At 37.6% G+C, this 13,455-nt stretch overlaps 1 protein-coding gene across 1 annotated transcript in view; it reads right to left on the bottom strand.

The window, feature by feature from the left end:
* The window catches only part of LOC127413523 (MAM domain-containing glycosylphosphatidylinositol anchor protein 1-like), a 272,396-nt gene that overhangs the window by 189,984 nt on the left and 68,957 nt on the right, over positions 1 to 13,455 (bottom strand). The window contains exon 3 of the mRNA XM_051650732.1: positions 13,207 to 13,346. Within this exon, the coding sequence (XP_051506692.1) occupies positions 13,207 to 13,346 (140 nt within the window). The remainder of the gene's footprint in view (positions 1 to 13,206; positions 13,347 to 13,455) is intronic.

Genomic DNA, 13,455 nt, shown 5'->3' on the forward strand with positions numbered 1-13,455 from the left:
TCTTGCAATTTATTTCAAATAGCTCTACACCTCAGATTTTAGACTTAACCGCTCCTAAATATCAAGAAAAAAAAAATGCTGTTGGTTATTTAATAGTCAGACAGTCTCTGCCTGTCTAACTGGCCGGTTCTAGGCCAGAATAAGATGGTCAAAAGTCCGGTAACACCCATTAAATAGGAAGACGATATCACATACTGTATCTGAGTTTATCAGTGACATGTCCAATCCATCGGTAATGTTTTACAGTCACTGACTTGATACTGAATACGTCACATGAAGAGAGATCCAGTTTCCCTTGGATTGCAATCAACAGCAATTTTAGATTGACCAATTTGAAAGCACTATGTCTGCAATAGGAAACTGAATTGAAATGATGATGATAACTGCATATATATAATTGTTTTTTTTTTTTTTTTTTTGGCATTCATTTGCTAAGCAGATGCTTTTACCTAAGTTAGAGGTTTATGTGTGTTTCCTAGGAATTGAACATATGACCTTGGCGTTGCCAATGCCATGCTCTACCAGTTGAGCTACAGGAAATTGCATTCAATATTAAGTGGCAAATTTGTTTATGTCCATAAATCTGTCTAAAGGTTTAAAGGGTTAGTTCAATCAAAAATGAAAATTCTCTCATCATTTACTTACCCTCATGCCATCCCAGATGTGTATGACTTCCTTTCTTCTGCAGAACACAAACAAAGGAGGTTGGAGGAGGAACATTCGCACTCAATCACCATGTGCTACACGAACGGGATTAACCGATGTGCACCTTCTCTGTGTTTACATCAGCGCCTACCACTGAATGTGTTTATATGCACGCCTTCCTGAGAACGTCGACGGTGGGGGGAATACGGTGGAGGATGCCGCGACTGGGCCACCCTGGGAGTTTTTGGGTGAACTATTCCTTTAAGTTTAAAACTTGAAAAAAAAGATGCCAATGGGATAAGAAAAAATAAATGTAATTTAAAAAAGAAACTTAAAAAGCAATTTTTGCATCTCAAGTAAATATATCTTGTTTTGAAGACATTTAGATATTTCTAATGGAAAAAAGACACAAATACTGATTATGAAAATGTTTTTTAGTGTGGTGATTTCTAAATGTTTCATTTTTGCTGTTTAGTTTTAATAAATGGCCTAACATTGAGAATGTTCTCTACAGTATGTAATACTGTACATCCAACTCACCGTGTTTTCCATGACATGACCCCTTTAAAATAGTGTTTACTTACAGTAACATCAGCTTTCCCAACATCAAACATTTCTGATGACTGAGTCTCTCCCTCCCACTATCATCAAAGGTACAAGAGAGACATCTGGTACAAGTTAAAACCATTCTTGTCTAACCCTCCTCCTTTAATTTGTTCTCTCTTGTGGCCAATCAAAGGTGTTAAACAGTGTTTCTTTGTGAAGTCGTATAGTGTAATGCATTAAGATGCCATGCACACTGAGATGCCAACGAAAAGCTCAGTTTCTGGAATACTCCACCACTGGCGGCTTTGCACAACTCACACAGCACCACCACACTGCTTTAATATTCCTTCAGCTCTCTGTTCTCACCATCACACCCTTCATCCTGGCCTACAGTTCATCTTTCTCTATCCTCAATATCAGGGGCATACAAACTGAATAAAAACCGGGGGAGGGGGAGGGGGAGGGGGAGGGGGAGGGGAGGGGAGGGGGCAGGGCATATTATAAACTGATTTCCTGAAAGGAAGGTAAGAAGTAGCAAGATTCAACTTCAGTGGCGATTTCTCAGGGCCAGCAAAGCCTTCTCTGCTGGCGTAACATGCCTAAAAAAATAAATATTTTTTTCATTCTTTTATTCTCATTGACCTTTTTGCCTATGTATTTTCAATCGCTTTCCACTCCTAATAAAAAACAAAAAAATTGTATCCAATCAGAATTTATTCCTCGATGCTTACAAGCAATGTGTGACAACTGTTTCACAAATTGCATGCCCGAAGCCGAAGCAGCGCATGAGCCTGAGCTCCACCCCATCAGGCCTTCAGAATTTCCACTGAATCCCTCAACAATGTAAGTGAATAGGCATCTAAAGTCAGATTGTCAGATTCATCAGCCAATCAGATTGATTTATTTGTTCTTGTGGGTGTGGTCTTAAGGATATGTCCCAGTCTAGGCCTTCTAGCTGGCCTTGGGTGACGCAATCAGGCTTTAAGGGGTGCACATAATTTGAAATCTTGCTGACGAGTCGGCTGTCATCACCATTGAGAAAGAGATCCTTATGGATTTAAAAACTTGAGATGTTCTGCATGATCATGCGATTGATTAATTAAACAGGAAAGGAGGATTGATTTTCACTTCAAGTAAATTGGCAAGTGCTTTTTGCATTGTTATAGCAACATCAGGAGTTTTCTAAGTGTAAATTAGGCTGCTTGAGCATTCAGTGTCAGATCAAGTTTTGAAAAGTAACCGTGTACCCTGACGAAACAAAAATTATTGCAAGCAAAATTTAAATCGCAAGTATTATTAGAGAGCTTTTTCTTGGTATTAGACCTCCTTGGTTCTGGCTTTCGTGCGTGGATGTGTTTTTAAAATTTCAGTTGGTATTATTATTTGACTGCCACGTACTGTATGATAGTTGTGAAATTGTGTTTTCTTAATGGCATGAATCACACTGAAGGCCTAGACTTAAAATGCACGGGCCACGGCTGTTCAACTTGTAAGCTTCTGGTCTTAAAGGGATAGTTAACCCAAAAATTTTAAGTCTCATTCAGTCACCCTCATGTCGTACCAAACCAATATGACTTTGTTTCTTCCATGGAACACAAAGGGAGATGTTAGGTAGAATGACATCAGTGTTTTAATCCATATTTTCAGAAGTTATATGATAGGTGTGGGTGAGAAACAGATTCTAAAATCTTCATTTGAGTTCAGCAGATGAAAGAAAGCCATACACATCTGGGATGGCATGAGGGTGATATGAAAATTGACATTAAATAGAACAAAAATAAATATAGAATACAAACCTATGATTATATATGACTGAAAAACAAAGCAATGAAAGCAGCATTTCAAGGTATAGTTCACCCAAAAATAAAAATGCTGTCATTATTTACTCACCCTCTTATTGTTCCAAACCAGTATGACTTTCTTTTTTCTTTGGAAGACAAAAAGGGGATGTTAGGCAGAATGACATTTGCAATAACATTAGGGTGAGTAAATGATGACAGAATTATCATTTTTGGGTGAACTATGTGTGGCAAGGTAGGTTAGGTCCTGCCCTAATATTTGTGATTGTCACGGGATTGACAGTAGTGACAGCCTAATTAAGGCGGAGTTTATGCCATCTGGGTATGTGTCATCGTTACGACTGCTCCTGTGTGTATGTGCACGGTTCCTCCGGAGGTATGTACCTAGCCATTTGGCTAATGTTGTTGCTGATGAATATGCACTGTTAAAGTGTGTGTTTACTCATTGTAGACAGGTTAGTGTCGGATTTGTGCAGTTTTGCGGTTGGGTGCAGGCTGACTATTACCCCCAGGTAGGTCGATTCCAACTGGCTAATGTTTTGTTTTAGTGTGGTCCCCGGTAACTTATGCTTCCACTACATTGCAGCTTATGTGCATCACACGCATATTTGCGGTTTGGCTGTCACAGACAACGCTGTGAGTAACCATATGATCTATGGGTTTTAGCGATTACTATTGGGTAGGTAGATTTAGTTCTTTTAGTATTTCAGGTGTTGGGTTTTTGATTTTATTAATCCATTGTTTTGTTTATTTTAGTGGGTCAATCCGCTCGTTTGAGGGTATTTCATCTTTAGGGGCCGTGGGGCGAGTGCTCCTCCGACAACTCCATGAGACAGCACTGTTTTGTTCTGCTGTTGCTCCTCTGTGATGGTTATTGTTTTGGGGTTTTTTGTCACTTGGATTTATCCCTGCCATTTTGGTTTATTTTTCTTTCTGGTCCTTTTGTTTCACGCTAATGCTGGTGGCCCGAGTGGAAGAGTGGTTTCAGAACCTCCTATTGTGAAACGCGCCGTTACCCGTGCACACTAGCCCACCTATTTGCTATATTACCACCAGCGGCGTGTTTGGTTTGTTTGTGTTTCGTGTGTAATTGTTGTGTTTCTTTCTTCATGTGTGTGTGTTTACTTTGAGGCACTGAGCAGGAAGGTTTGGTTGTCCACTACCTAAGAATGCCAAGTGTGCCTTTTTGTTTATTTCTGTTTTGCTTAATGTTTTGATCTGAGTATCTGGTGGAAGCCTGGCTCATATGTGTTAATTTTCTTTGGGTTAATTTGCTGTATAATTGTGGGTTTGTTTCATTATATTGGTTTAATTTGGCTGAAGCCCAATTAATAATTGTTTTCATTTGTAGTGTGTGATCTGTTTTTTTTTTTTTTTTTTTTTTTTTCTTTATAGCAATTGGCTACCTTACCGTTTGTGTTTGGGCTTTGCTTGCAATTTGGTGTGATCCTATTGAGCTACATCCTGTTTGTAAATTTTGTTGCCAGTGAAATGCCAAATGTGGACCTCTTTCTGTTTTGAGTTCTACTAAAATCTGTGTAGATGAAAGTGTGTCTGGTGGCTAATTGCAATTTCTTTGTTTATTTCAGGAGCTGAAGGGAGACTAGCTGTCCTTGCCCTTTGGTGGTGGTGTTTCTCTCACAGAGTGTGTTTTACCACTGGCAACCACTTCTCCCTCACATTGTGTGTGTGTGTGTGTGTGTGTGTGTGTGTGTGTGTGTGTGTGTGTGTGTGTGTGTGTGTGTGTGTGTGTGTGTGTGTGTGTGTGTTTTAATTTGGTGAGTGGTGTGGTCTTAGGATACTCACTTCTCAGCTGGCCGCCCTACTGGTAAGCCTCAGCTCATGTCTTCATTTCGTTTTTGTTTTTCTATTTTGTTGTTGCATTGAGCTGCATTGTAGAGGGTCTAAATGAATGTTTGCTCCACTGTCAGTTTAACCATGTTATATATTTATTGCCTGTGAAATAAGTCTTTTTTTGTATTGATACCCACGTCTCTTGCCTTCTGTGGTAACGAATCTGTGTGCCCTGATCTGGGTAGTAATTTCCCTGTTCACAGAAACGGGGTGGCGTAGTCAGCTTCTCTATCTTGCTCATTTTGTAGTACTAGTGTCATCTTTACCCTCCACCGCACCACCGCATATGCTTTTAACTGAATATTTTGCTATTAAAAAAGAAGACCTAAAAATCAAGTATGGATTCAAAAATATATTTATTTTTTTAATCTGTCGATTTACATGAACCATCTGAACAAAACAATTTTCTTGAATTAATCAAACTTTCCAATGCTAAATATGAGAGAAAGTGCCATTTAGGAGAGTATGTTTGATTATTTCCTCAGCTCGATTGCCTGCAAAGCTGCATACGTTAACAGCGTGACATTAAAAACAGCAATGTAGCGTTTAACCAGGCTACACCACTAATTGCTGAAAAAGTAGCTTGCTACCGGAAAAGCTACTATTGTGAAAAATGTACTGAAAGTAGTTAAGTTCAGCATGATTGAGAAATCAACTGGACATCGACATGTTACTCCCAAAAGTTTATATTTCCTGAAATTGACCAAGTTATGCCGAATTACTGACGTGTGTCATCCCTCATCAGACATTTTTTGCATCAATTCAAATGTGTTACCTTTTCCTGTGGCGATGCTGATAGTGCATTGTTTGAGCAACCTCCAAGACATGTGTTCTGGTCCTGTGGGAATCATGAAGTTTATGTTCACATAAACAATGGTGAGTGTGATTGAGTTGCCTTTTCGCTCTAAAATTAAATTTTTACTCCAACTGACGGTTAGGTTTAAGGTTGGGGTTTGGATTAGCAGGAAGATTTAATAAAATATGCATTCCTGTTGAATGTATTGCATCATTTACAATCCCTCTGTGGACATTTCCGCAAAGCATTTCCAGCTTCAGCCACTGGGGGCATGATATGTATTTTGGTAAGCAGAGACTAATTCAGCAGCAAACAGTTTCCAGCACAGCGAGATCTGTCTGTTAAGTTAGTAGTGTGACTACTTCTAGTTAGTTGCTCCCCAACATTCACCTTCTACACCTTCTTCACTTCTCTCTTCCTCTGAAGGAGGTTGTTGTGTGACCTTGTGAGCCTTGATCGGTAGGTGGTGAGGTGTTGTGTTTTTTTTTTGTTTTGTTTTTTGCCATCTGATCTTTCTGTTTTCAGAACTGTATTGATCCCTCTTCACTGAACTCTCAAGGACGGAAACCAAACCCAGACGACCCCCCCATATCAAACTTCTCCACCATTTTTGCTTCTCTTTGTTCTTTTTTCTCTCTGATCGAGGCCCAAGGTTGCAGTGACCAGCAGTATGAATAAATAATATGAAGAGCAAGATCGCTTTCAGAAAGCCATTTAGACTTCTACTGTGTTACTAAAGGCTACGCATTTAACCGCCAGTGTCCATGTGACAGAAATGCTATAGGATGTGAACTGCGAGGCATGTGAATCATCTATATCTCCAACAACACTACACCTTCCCAATGACCTTAGACACAATCAATGCTGCTGTGTCTTCCACTTATTGGACCTTCTCAGTTTCTCTTCTTTTTGTGTGTACATTGCCAGCTGTATCTTGAACATTAGGGTGAATTCAGGTAAACGGGGACATTGTTTGACAATGAGAGCCATAGGAAAGAAAAATAACAAATGAGAGCCCTCAACTGCTTCTCCAAGAGAGCAATGAGATTAAACTAAGAGCAAATGGTGTTTCTCCACAGATGTTTGTCTCCTCTAGAGTTCCAAATACAGCACAACAGACTGGTTCCAAAAGTAAAAATCCCCTTCATTTTCTCAATAGGCGAATTGGTTAACTTAATTGATTTATAAGTTATTGATTAACAATAACTTATAAACCTTAATTCAGACCTACCGTGAGCTCTGAGGTTGTTAATCAAAAGTATGTTAAAGCCATCAGCCCACATTATTTCAGCATATAAAATATATATATATATATATATATATGTTTTTAGTGTATGCTTATAATCAACAACTTTAAACAGTTTTATATTTTTGTGTGTGTGTTTAATTCGTTTACGTCAGACGTGCACAAATTGGGCCCGCGGGCCAAAGTTGGCCTATGATGACCTTTGGCAAATCATAGATAACAAGAGGGGGGAAAAAATAGAAGAAGAAAAAAATATGGGATTGATGCAGTTCTTTTTTAATTAATCTTTTTGTTTTAACACTTTTTGTTTTATTTTTGCATTACAAAAACTATAGCTTATTTGAAATGTAGAGAGTATAAGTGATTTCATTTTTAAAAATGTATATGCATACTTCAGTGACCTTTAAATAAGGGCTGTCTGAAAGTTCGCTCCATTGGCCATCCCAGGTGCCACCCCAAAATCTTCACTATAATTGGCCAGCTCCAAAGTCAGAGGTGGGCATTCAATACCGCCCGACAGAACCTAGTTGGTTTAAAACGGAGCAGGAACTGAAGCTCTATCAAGAAATGACAGGTAATTAGGTGGACTCGCGGAACAGTGCAAACAGTCATCCGAAATGAAATATGGCTTTTGCAGTTATGCACAATTATTTCATATCCGCGTGAACGCGACCATTGAAGCGCACCCGTGAAGCAGGGTTGATAAAGTCAGGTGAGGGAGCATTTCAATATAAACAATGGTTCCGTTCACTCCAAACACCGCACAACATTACAACAAGCACTATATGTGAACAGACCAGTACTCTCAAAAATCCCTTTTCTCCCCTGCCAGCTAGACAAAAACGGTAATGCAGTAAATTAATTCTTCATATTTCATTTTCTTATTCTGACTAAAATCCATTTTGCATCTAACATCTGTGTGCATCATACTGTAATTTATTTGTCAAACATGAGGATATCTCATTTATTTGCAACTATCTGCCTAAAAACAGATAGCTGCAAGTTTTTTAATAACCATAAGATACAATGCCATTTTTCGGCAGGTTCTTAATCATAATCATATTTTGGAGTCAATTAAATTAATAGGCCTCTCAATTTTTTAATTAGCAGAAATGTGCTTCATAGCTTCTATTTCCTTTCATAATGTAATGCATTCAGCATTAATCCATCGCCTCTTAAGAAAAGAAGCAAAAGTACAATTCAAGTTTTGATATCACAACAGGAAAACAGTTTTAATGTCAAATAAAAGTAAGTAGGTTAAATGCATTAACTAGGCAAAAACATTTTACAGCATTGTTTGATTAAATAATTCTATTACATTTGGCAGTCCCAATAAATGGTAATATTGAGTGAAATTCAGGACAATGTGTAGCCTAGGTCTATGATAAGAAATATCTTTAATATCTTTGTCACAAAACAAAACAATATCCTACTTGATAGTATTACGTCATGCCATTGTATCTTCATCTCTCCAAAACTGCAGGGAACTACAATGTGTTCAGTGTGAGGAGATGTGCTGTTCTTAAAGAGACAGAAACCATGTTTTAAGATATGCTTACATTTAGTCGTTTAGCTGACATTTTATCCAAAGTGACTCACAAATGAGAAAGAGACACAACATACATACAAATTATATTGAAATCAATTATGTGCATTGTCTAGGACACTTGATCATTTTAATTTTAGAGTTCTGTGTGTTTTGCAGTATTAGTATTTAATTTTAAAATAATACAGTTTGATATATGCAACATTTACTTTTGGCCCACTGCCCTCAATCAAGTTAGATTTTTGGCCCTTCATAGGAAAAGGTTTGGGCACCTCTGGTTTACGTCATTCGCAATGCTTCATGGCATTATAGTACATTCCCTCATGAAAGATGTTAGGTACACAGTCTTTTACCTTTGTCTTTTGTCTGATTTTCAAATACTGTTTTGCTTCAAATCAAAAGTTGTGATTCTCCTCAGAGCTGGTTGGTTTGGTTCATGACTTGGAACTCATTTATGAAGGATTTTGTTTTCTGAAATCCCTATGGAAGAAATGAATGGGGAAAAACTTCCGGAACCAAGACTGACAAAACTGTGCTCTAGTGAAAATATTAAGTAAATTCTACATTTGTACTCAATTTAAACATATGAAAATTATGTTCTATCTCATAAGTAAATAGTATTTATGATTGTTTGTTATCTTTACAATGTGTCATCATGTATCAGCCCTAACGTAGAAAACCTTGTCATATGCTTGAGTAAAATATCCAAACAAAAAGTAAAATGTACTTGAAACAGAGTATTGCAATGTAAATTTTACTTGAAAATGTTAAATGGAAGCCACCAAGAATTGTATGAAGCCTACTTGAAAATATCTTCTGTTAACTCTACTAGCAACTTCTGCATAGAACTTGTTCCTAGGTTTTTGTTGTTTTTTTTTTTTTAAGTAAACCCCACTCCATTTCTTTTTTTTTTTTTTCTTCAGTGAGGACTATGCCATAATTATTGTATAGCTCTATACTCTCAACAATGGTCTCATTTGTGTCCATAGATTTATCCTAAGAAGTTTAGGACACAAAGTTGATTCTTAAATGAGACAAACAGTCACTCAGAAATCTATAAAACTATTGAGCAATCAAAGAGCAACGTCTGAGCAGTACAATTTTCCTCTGTTGATGACTGTCAAAAAGTGGACCAATTTATCTGAATTGACCAAACATGTTACTTATATCCTGACTGCTTTAGGTGAGTTTGACTAGAAATGCATAATGAGTAGACCAGAATCCTAATGATTCCATACTAAACCTGAGGTGACTGCATTAAACATTACACAGAGTACCACTCTCAAAGAAGACTGGCTTAGACTACCATGAATATTTATGCTGATCTAGACTGATTTATGGTAGTCAGTGTTAGTTTGGTGCTGGCCTAGTTGATGGACTAACATCTGGTAGTTTGTTTCCCTAAAGATTCAATTCAATTGGCAATTTGGTGTACAGTTTGTAACTGCATTTTTGTAATTGACTTGATGTGATAAATGTTTTAATATAGATAAAGTATAGTTTGAAGAAGTTTCATTTTTCAAGGTTTATGCATGTATAGTTTATTTGGAACTCTCCATCTTTACAGTATGGAAGCTGTATCAGTTTATTTCTAAGTTTCCTAAGTGCTGGACAAGACTCGTACCATATTTGCAGCCCACAACTAGATTAAAAAACAAGACAAATGAGTTAAGAGTGTAATTGCTATGGTGTGTGTACAGTATGACTTTACTCTGTCAGTGAAACACACCATTGTTTTGAAGACGTCTGACCTCTACTGCCTCTCTGTTAATCAAAGAGCAGAAAAAACATGATGTGGTGAGAAAAAAAAAAAAAAAAAGAAAGTTGGTATCATGTTTTTTGTTCAGCTGCAGAAAGCCAATGCAGAGAGCAACTCAACACTCCCTCTGGGATTCAACACACACCAGAACCCAATGTCCCCATCACCCCTAAATCTCTTTCTGAGCGCTACTCTCACCATCTATAGTGAACGAACCTAAATGTTTATGTGTGTTTGAGTCAGAGGTGTAAATTTGTCTTTGGAATGTTTGGAAGTGTCTTATATATATATATATAAAATTGAAAGTAAATGTGACCGCGTGCCTATATACCTCTTTTTATGCAGTTCTTATTGGTTAAAATAGATTTCTCTTCTTAAAGGCATAGATTTAGTGTAGAGTCTGCCTCAGTGTTCAAATGAATGAATGAATGAATGAACATTACACTTATATAGCGCTTTTCTGATATTACATTTAAAGCATTTTACACAGTGAACAGGGAACTCCTCAACCACCACCAGTGTGCAGCATTCACCCAGATGATGTGACGACAGCCATAGTGCACCAGTACGTTCACCACACACCAGCTATTGGTGGAGAGGAGATAGTAGAGTGATAGAGCCAATTAATGGAATTCATGGAATTCATGATCATTCATGGTAATTTGTCCCTCTATTTCAACAGTATATGTACAGGACAGGTACATTCAGATCACAAACATATTGACCCTAATGCACACAACTTAACATCAGGAGAGTTAAAGAAACCAATACACATTCAATGCATGGGCCTTAAAACACACACATATGCACACATATCTAATCATTCAAACACATGCACACTGTCTAGTGAACCGTGAAGGCCCAGCACTGCAGGCAATACTGGCTGATGGTATATGCAGTAATGTTCTCATTAGTTTATATTCAGACAGTGTGACTATATTTATACTCTTTATTATTATCCTATATTCAGCCTGTTGTCATCACAATGTCCTGAAGTTTTAATGGAAATTGTGGATCATATTTTAGAATAGAAAATTCCTCATTCTGCGCACTCATACCCAGGACTAAGAGAGAAATATCAGATGGAATTTACATCAGATCAGATCTATTCCTGATGCAACCTGGACAGCTAATATATGTAGAAAGGTTGTTTGGAAGATGGGTGTGGGAAGATGGGTTTATTATGTGATCTGATGGCACTGGACAGAGCGTCCGTGGGAGTGACATTTACACACCTACTGTTTTCAACTCACTTTTACCTTATATAACACACACACACACACACACAAGAGTGCTGGTTCATAAAGAGGAACAGTAATTCCTAAAGGCTGTGTGTGAATGCTGACCTTTCTGTCAAACAGCATCCACAAACGTACTGTCTTGTTTACTGATATATGAATGCACACCATTCTGTCACCTAAATTTATAGTTGTATGTCACTAAATAATTATATTTAGTCCTTTGTGTAGTTCATTATTAATATTTCTGTTCTTAAAGGAATAACTCACACAAAAATTAAAACTGTTGCCTGATCTGCATAATTTCCTTAGTGAATGGTGTGCTAAACCAGCGCAGAGCATGTGCTAATAAATAGCGCATTCACCGGGCACATTTCATTCGTAGTGAATTCACCCCAGAAAGTCTTACAGGTTTGGAATGAATAAATGATGACAGAATTTTTGGGTGAATTCTCCATTTAACATAGGGTGGGGGGTGGTATCGGCAAACTCCTACAGAGATATATAAAAGGTTTTGCTTTTGTTCAGCATCTTTGAACTGGAGCTCTGGTAACAATATGCTTTAGTTCTATTTAAATAATAAGGTGATCTGCTGATTTTGGAAAAAAAAAAAAAAAGGTTTGGGAAACAGGTTTCATCAAAATAAGGAAAGACATAAATGAAAGCTGATGTGGGTATTTTTTTATGTTACAATTCTCGTAACCCAGAATAATATGCAGTCAACTTTGACCCTATTTACACTTGGTATTAAGATGCATTTTGGGTAAAAAAAAATAAAATAAAAAAATAAATGGATACATAACCATGACCAAAAACTTCACGGATGTTTTACATGTGTTTGATATCAACATGCAGGCAGACAGATGAGAAGCACAAACTTGTGAAGCTACTTTAATACAGGTAATCCACTAGAATAAAGTATAATCCTGCTCGAAATGTTGCATTTGTGCTTAGATACAATTTTAGATGCATCTGGGAGAATAAGTGTGCTGTTTTTTTGTTTTTGTTTTTCTAGCTTTCTTGGTGTTTTATGACTTTTTGTGGTTTATTATCATGCAGTAACACACTTACATAGTGACTGATGAATGTCATCATGAAATCAGAGACCCTCCCCTCGAAAACCAAACACATGTAATCACAGGAGATGCATTTAAGTGACCAGGTGTAAAAAGTTATGTGTTTTGCCTGACCACATGTGATCGGATCACCCGAGACGCATCTTAAGGTGTAAATGGGTCTATAAATACGCCATTTGTGGGTAAAAGTGTAAACTGTGGTGCTTATTGTTTTTTAATACCATTTGCTGATGCTAGTGACCCAGAAATTACACACTTCACCTTTAAGATGATCTTAAGAGTGTGATTTCCCAAGTTAAAGGGATAGTTCACCCAAAAATGAAAATTCTCTCATCATTTATACTGATCTGTTCTCAATGACACCTATCATATCGCATGATGACCACTTGAGTTGTATGGAAAACATTTATGCTGCCTTTATGTGCTTTTTGGAGATTCCGAATTCTGACCACCATTCACTTGCATTGTAAGGACCAAAAGAGCTGAGACATTCTTCTAAAAATCTTTGTTTGTGTTCTGCAGAAGAAAGAAAGTCATACACATCTGGGATGTCATGAGGGTGAGTAAATGATTCATTTTGGGTGAACTATCCCTTTAACAGTAGTCTAAAACACAGCCTGCATTGCAAGAGCTCAAAAAAACACATCGTGCCACTGGTGTATGTTTTGCCACATATGTTGTGAATGTGTGTTTGTGTTTACCTGTGGCCGTGGGTGTCCTTTGACCAGGCACTGCAGGATTAATGTGTCCCCTTCTCTAATTGTGTAGATTCTTTCACTGATGTTGTCCTCTTTTACCACACATGCCTGGCCAGAATGCACGATCTGTGCATTTGCAGGAGCTGCAGGAGAGAGAAAGAGAGAGTGAGAGAGAGAGAGAGAGAACGATTATTCACTTACAATTTCAATACATTTTGAGGCTGTGGCAGTGGTGAGGACATAATGCAGTAT

Source organism: Myxocyprinus asiaticus, chromosome 23 (assembly GCF_019703515.2).
Source record: "Myxocyprinus asiaticus isolate MX2 ecotype Aquarium Trade chromosome 23, UBuf_Myxa_2, whole genome shotgun sequence".
Lineage (NCBI taxonomy): Eukaryota > Metazoa > Chordata > Actinopteri > Cypriniformes > Catostomidae > Myxocyprinus > Myxocyprinus asiaticus.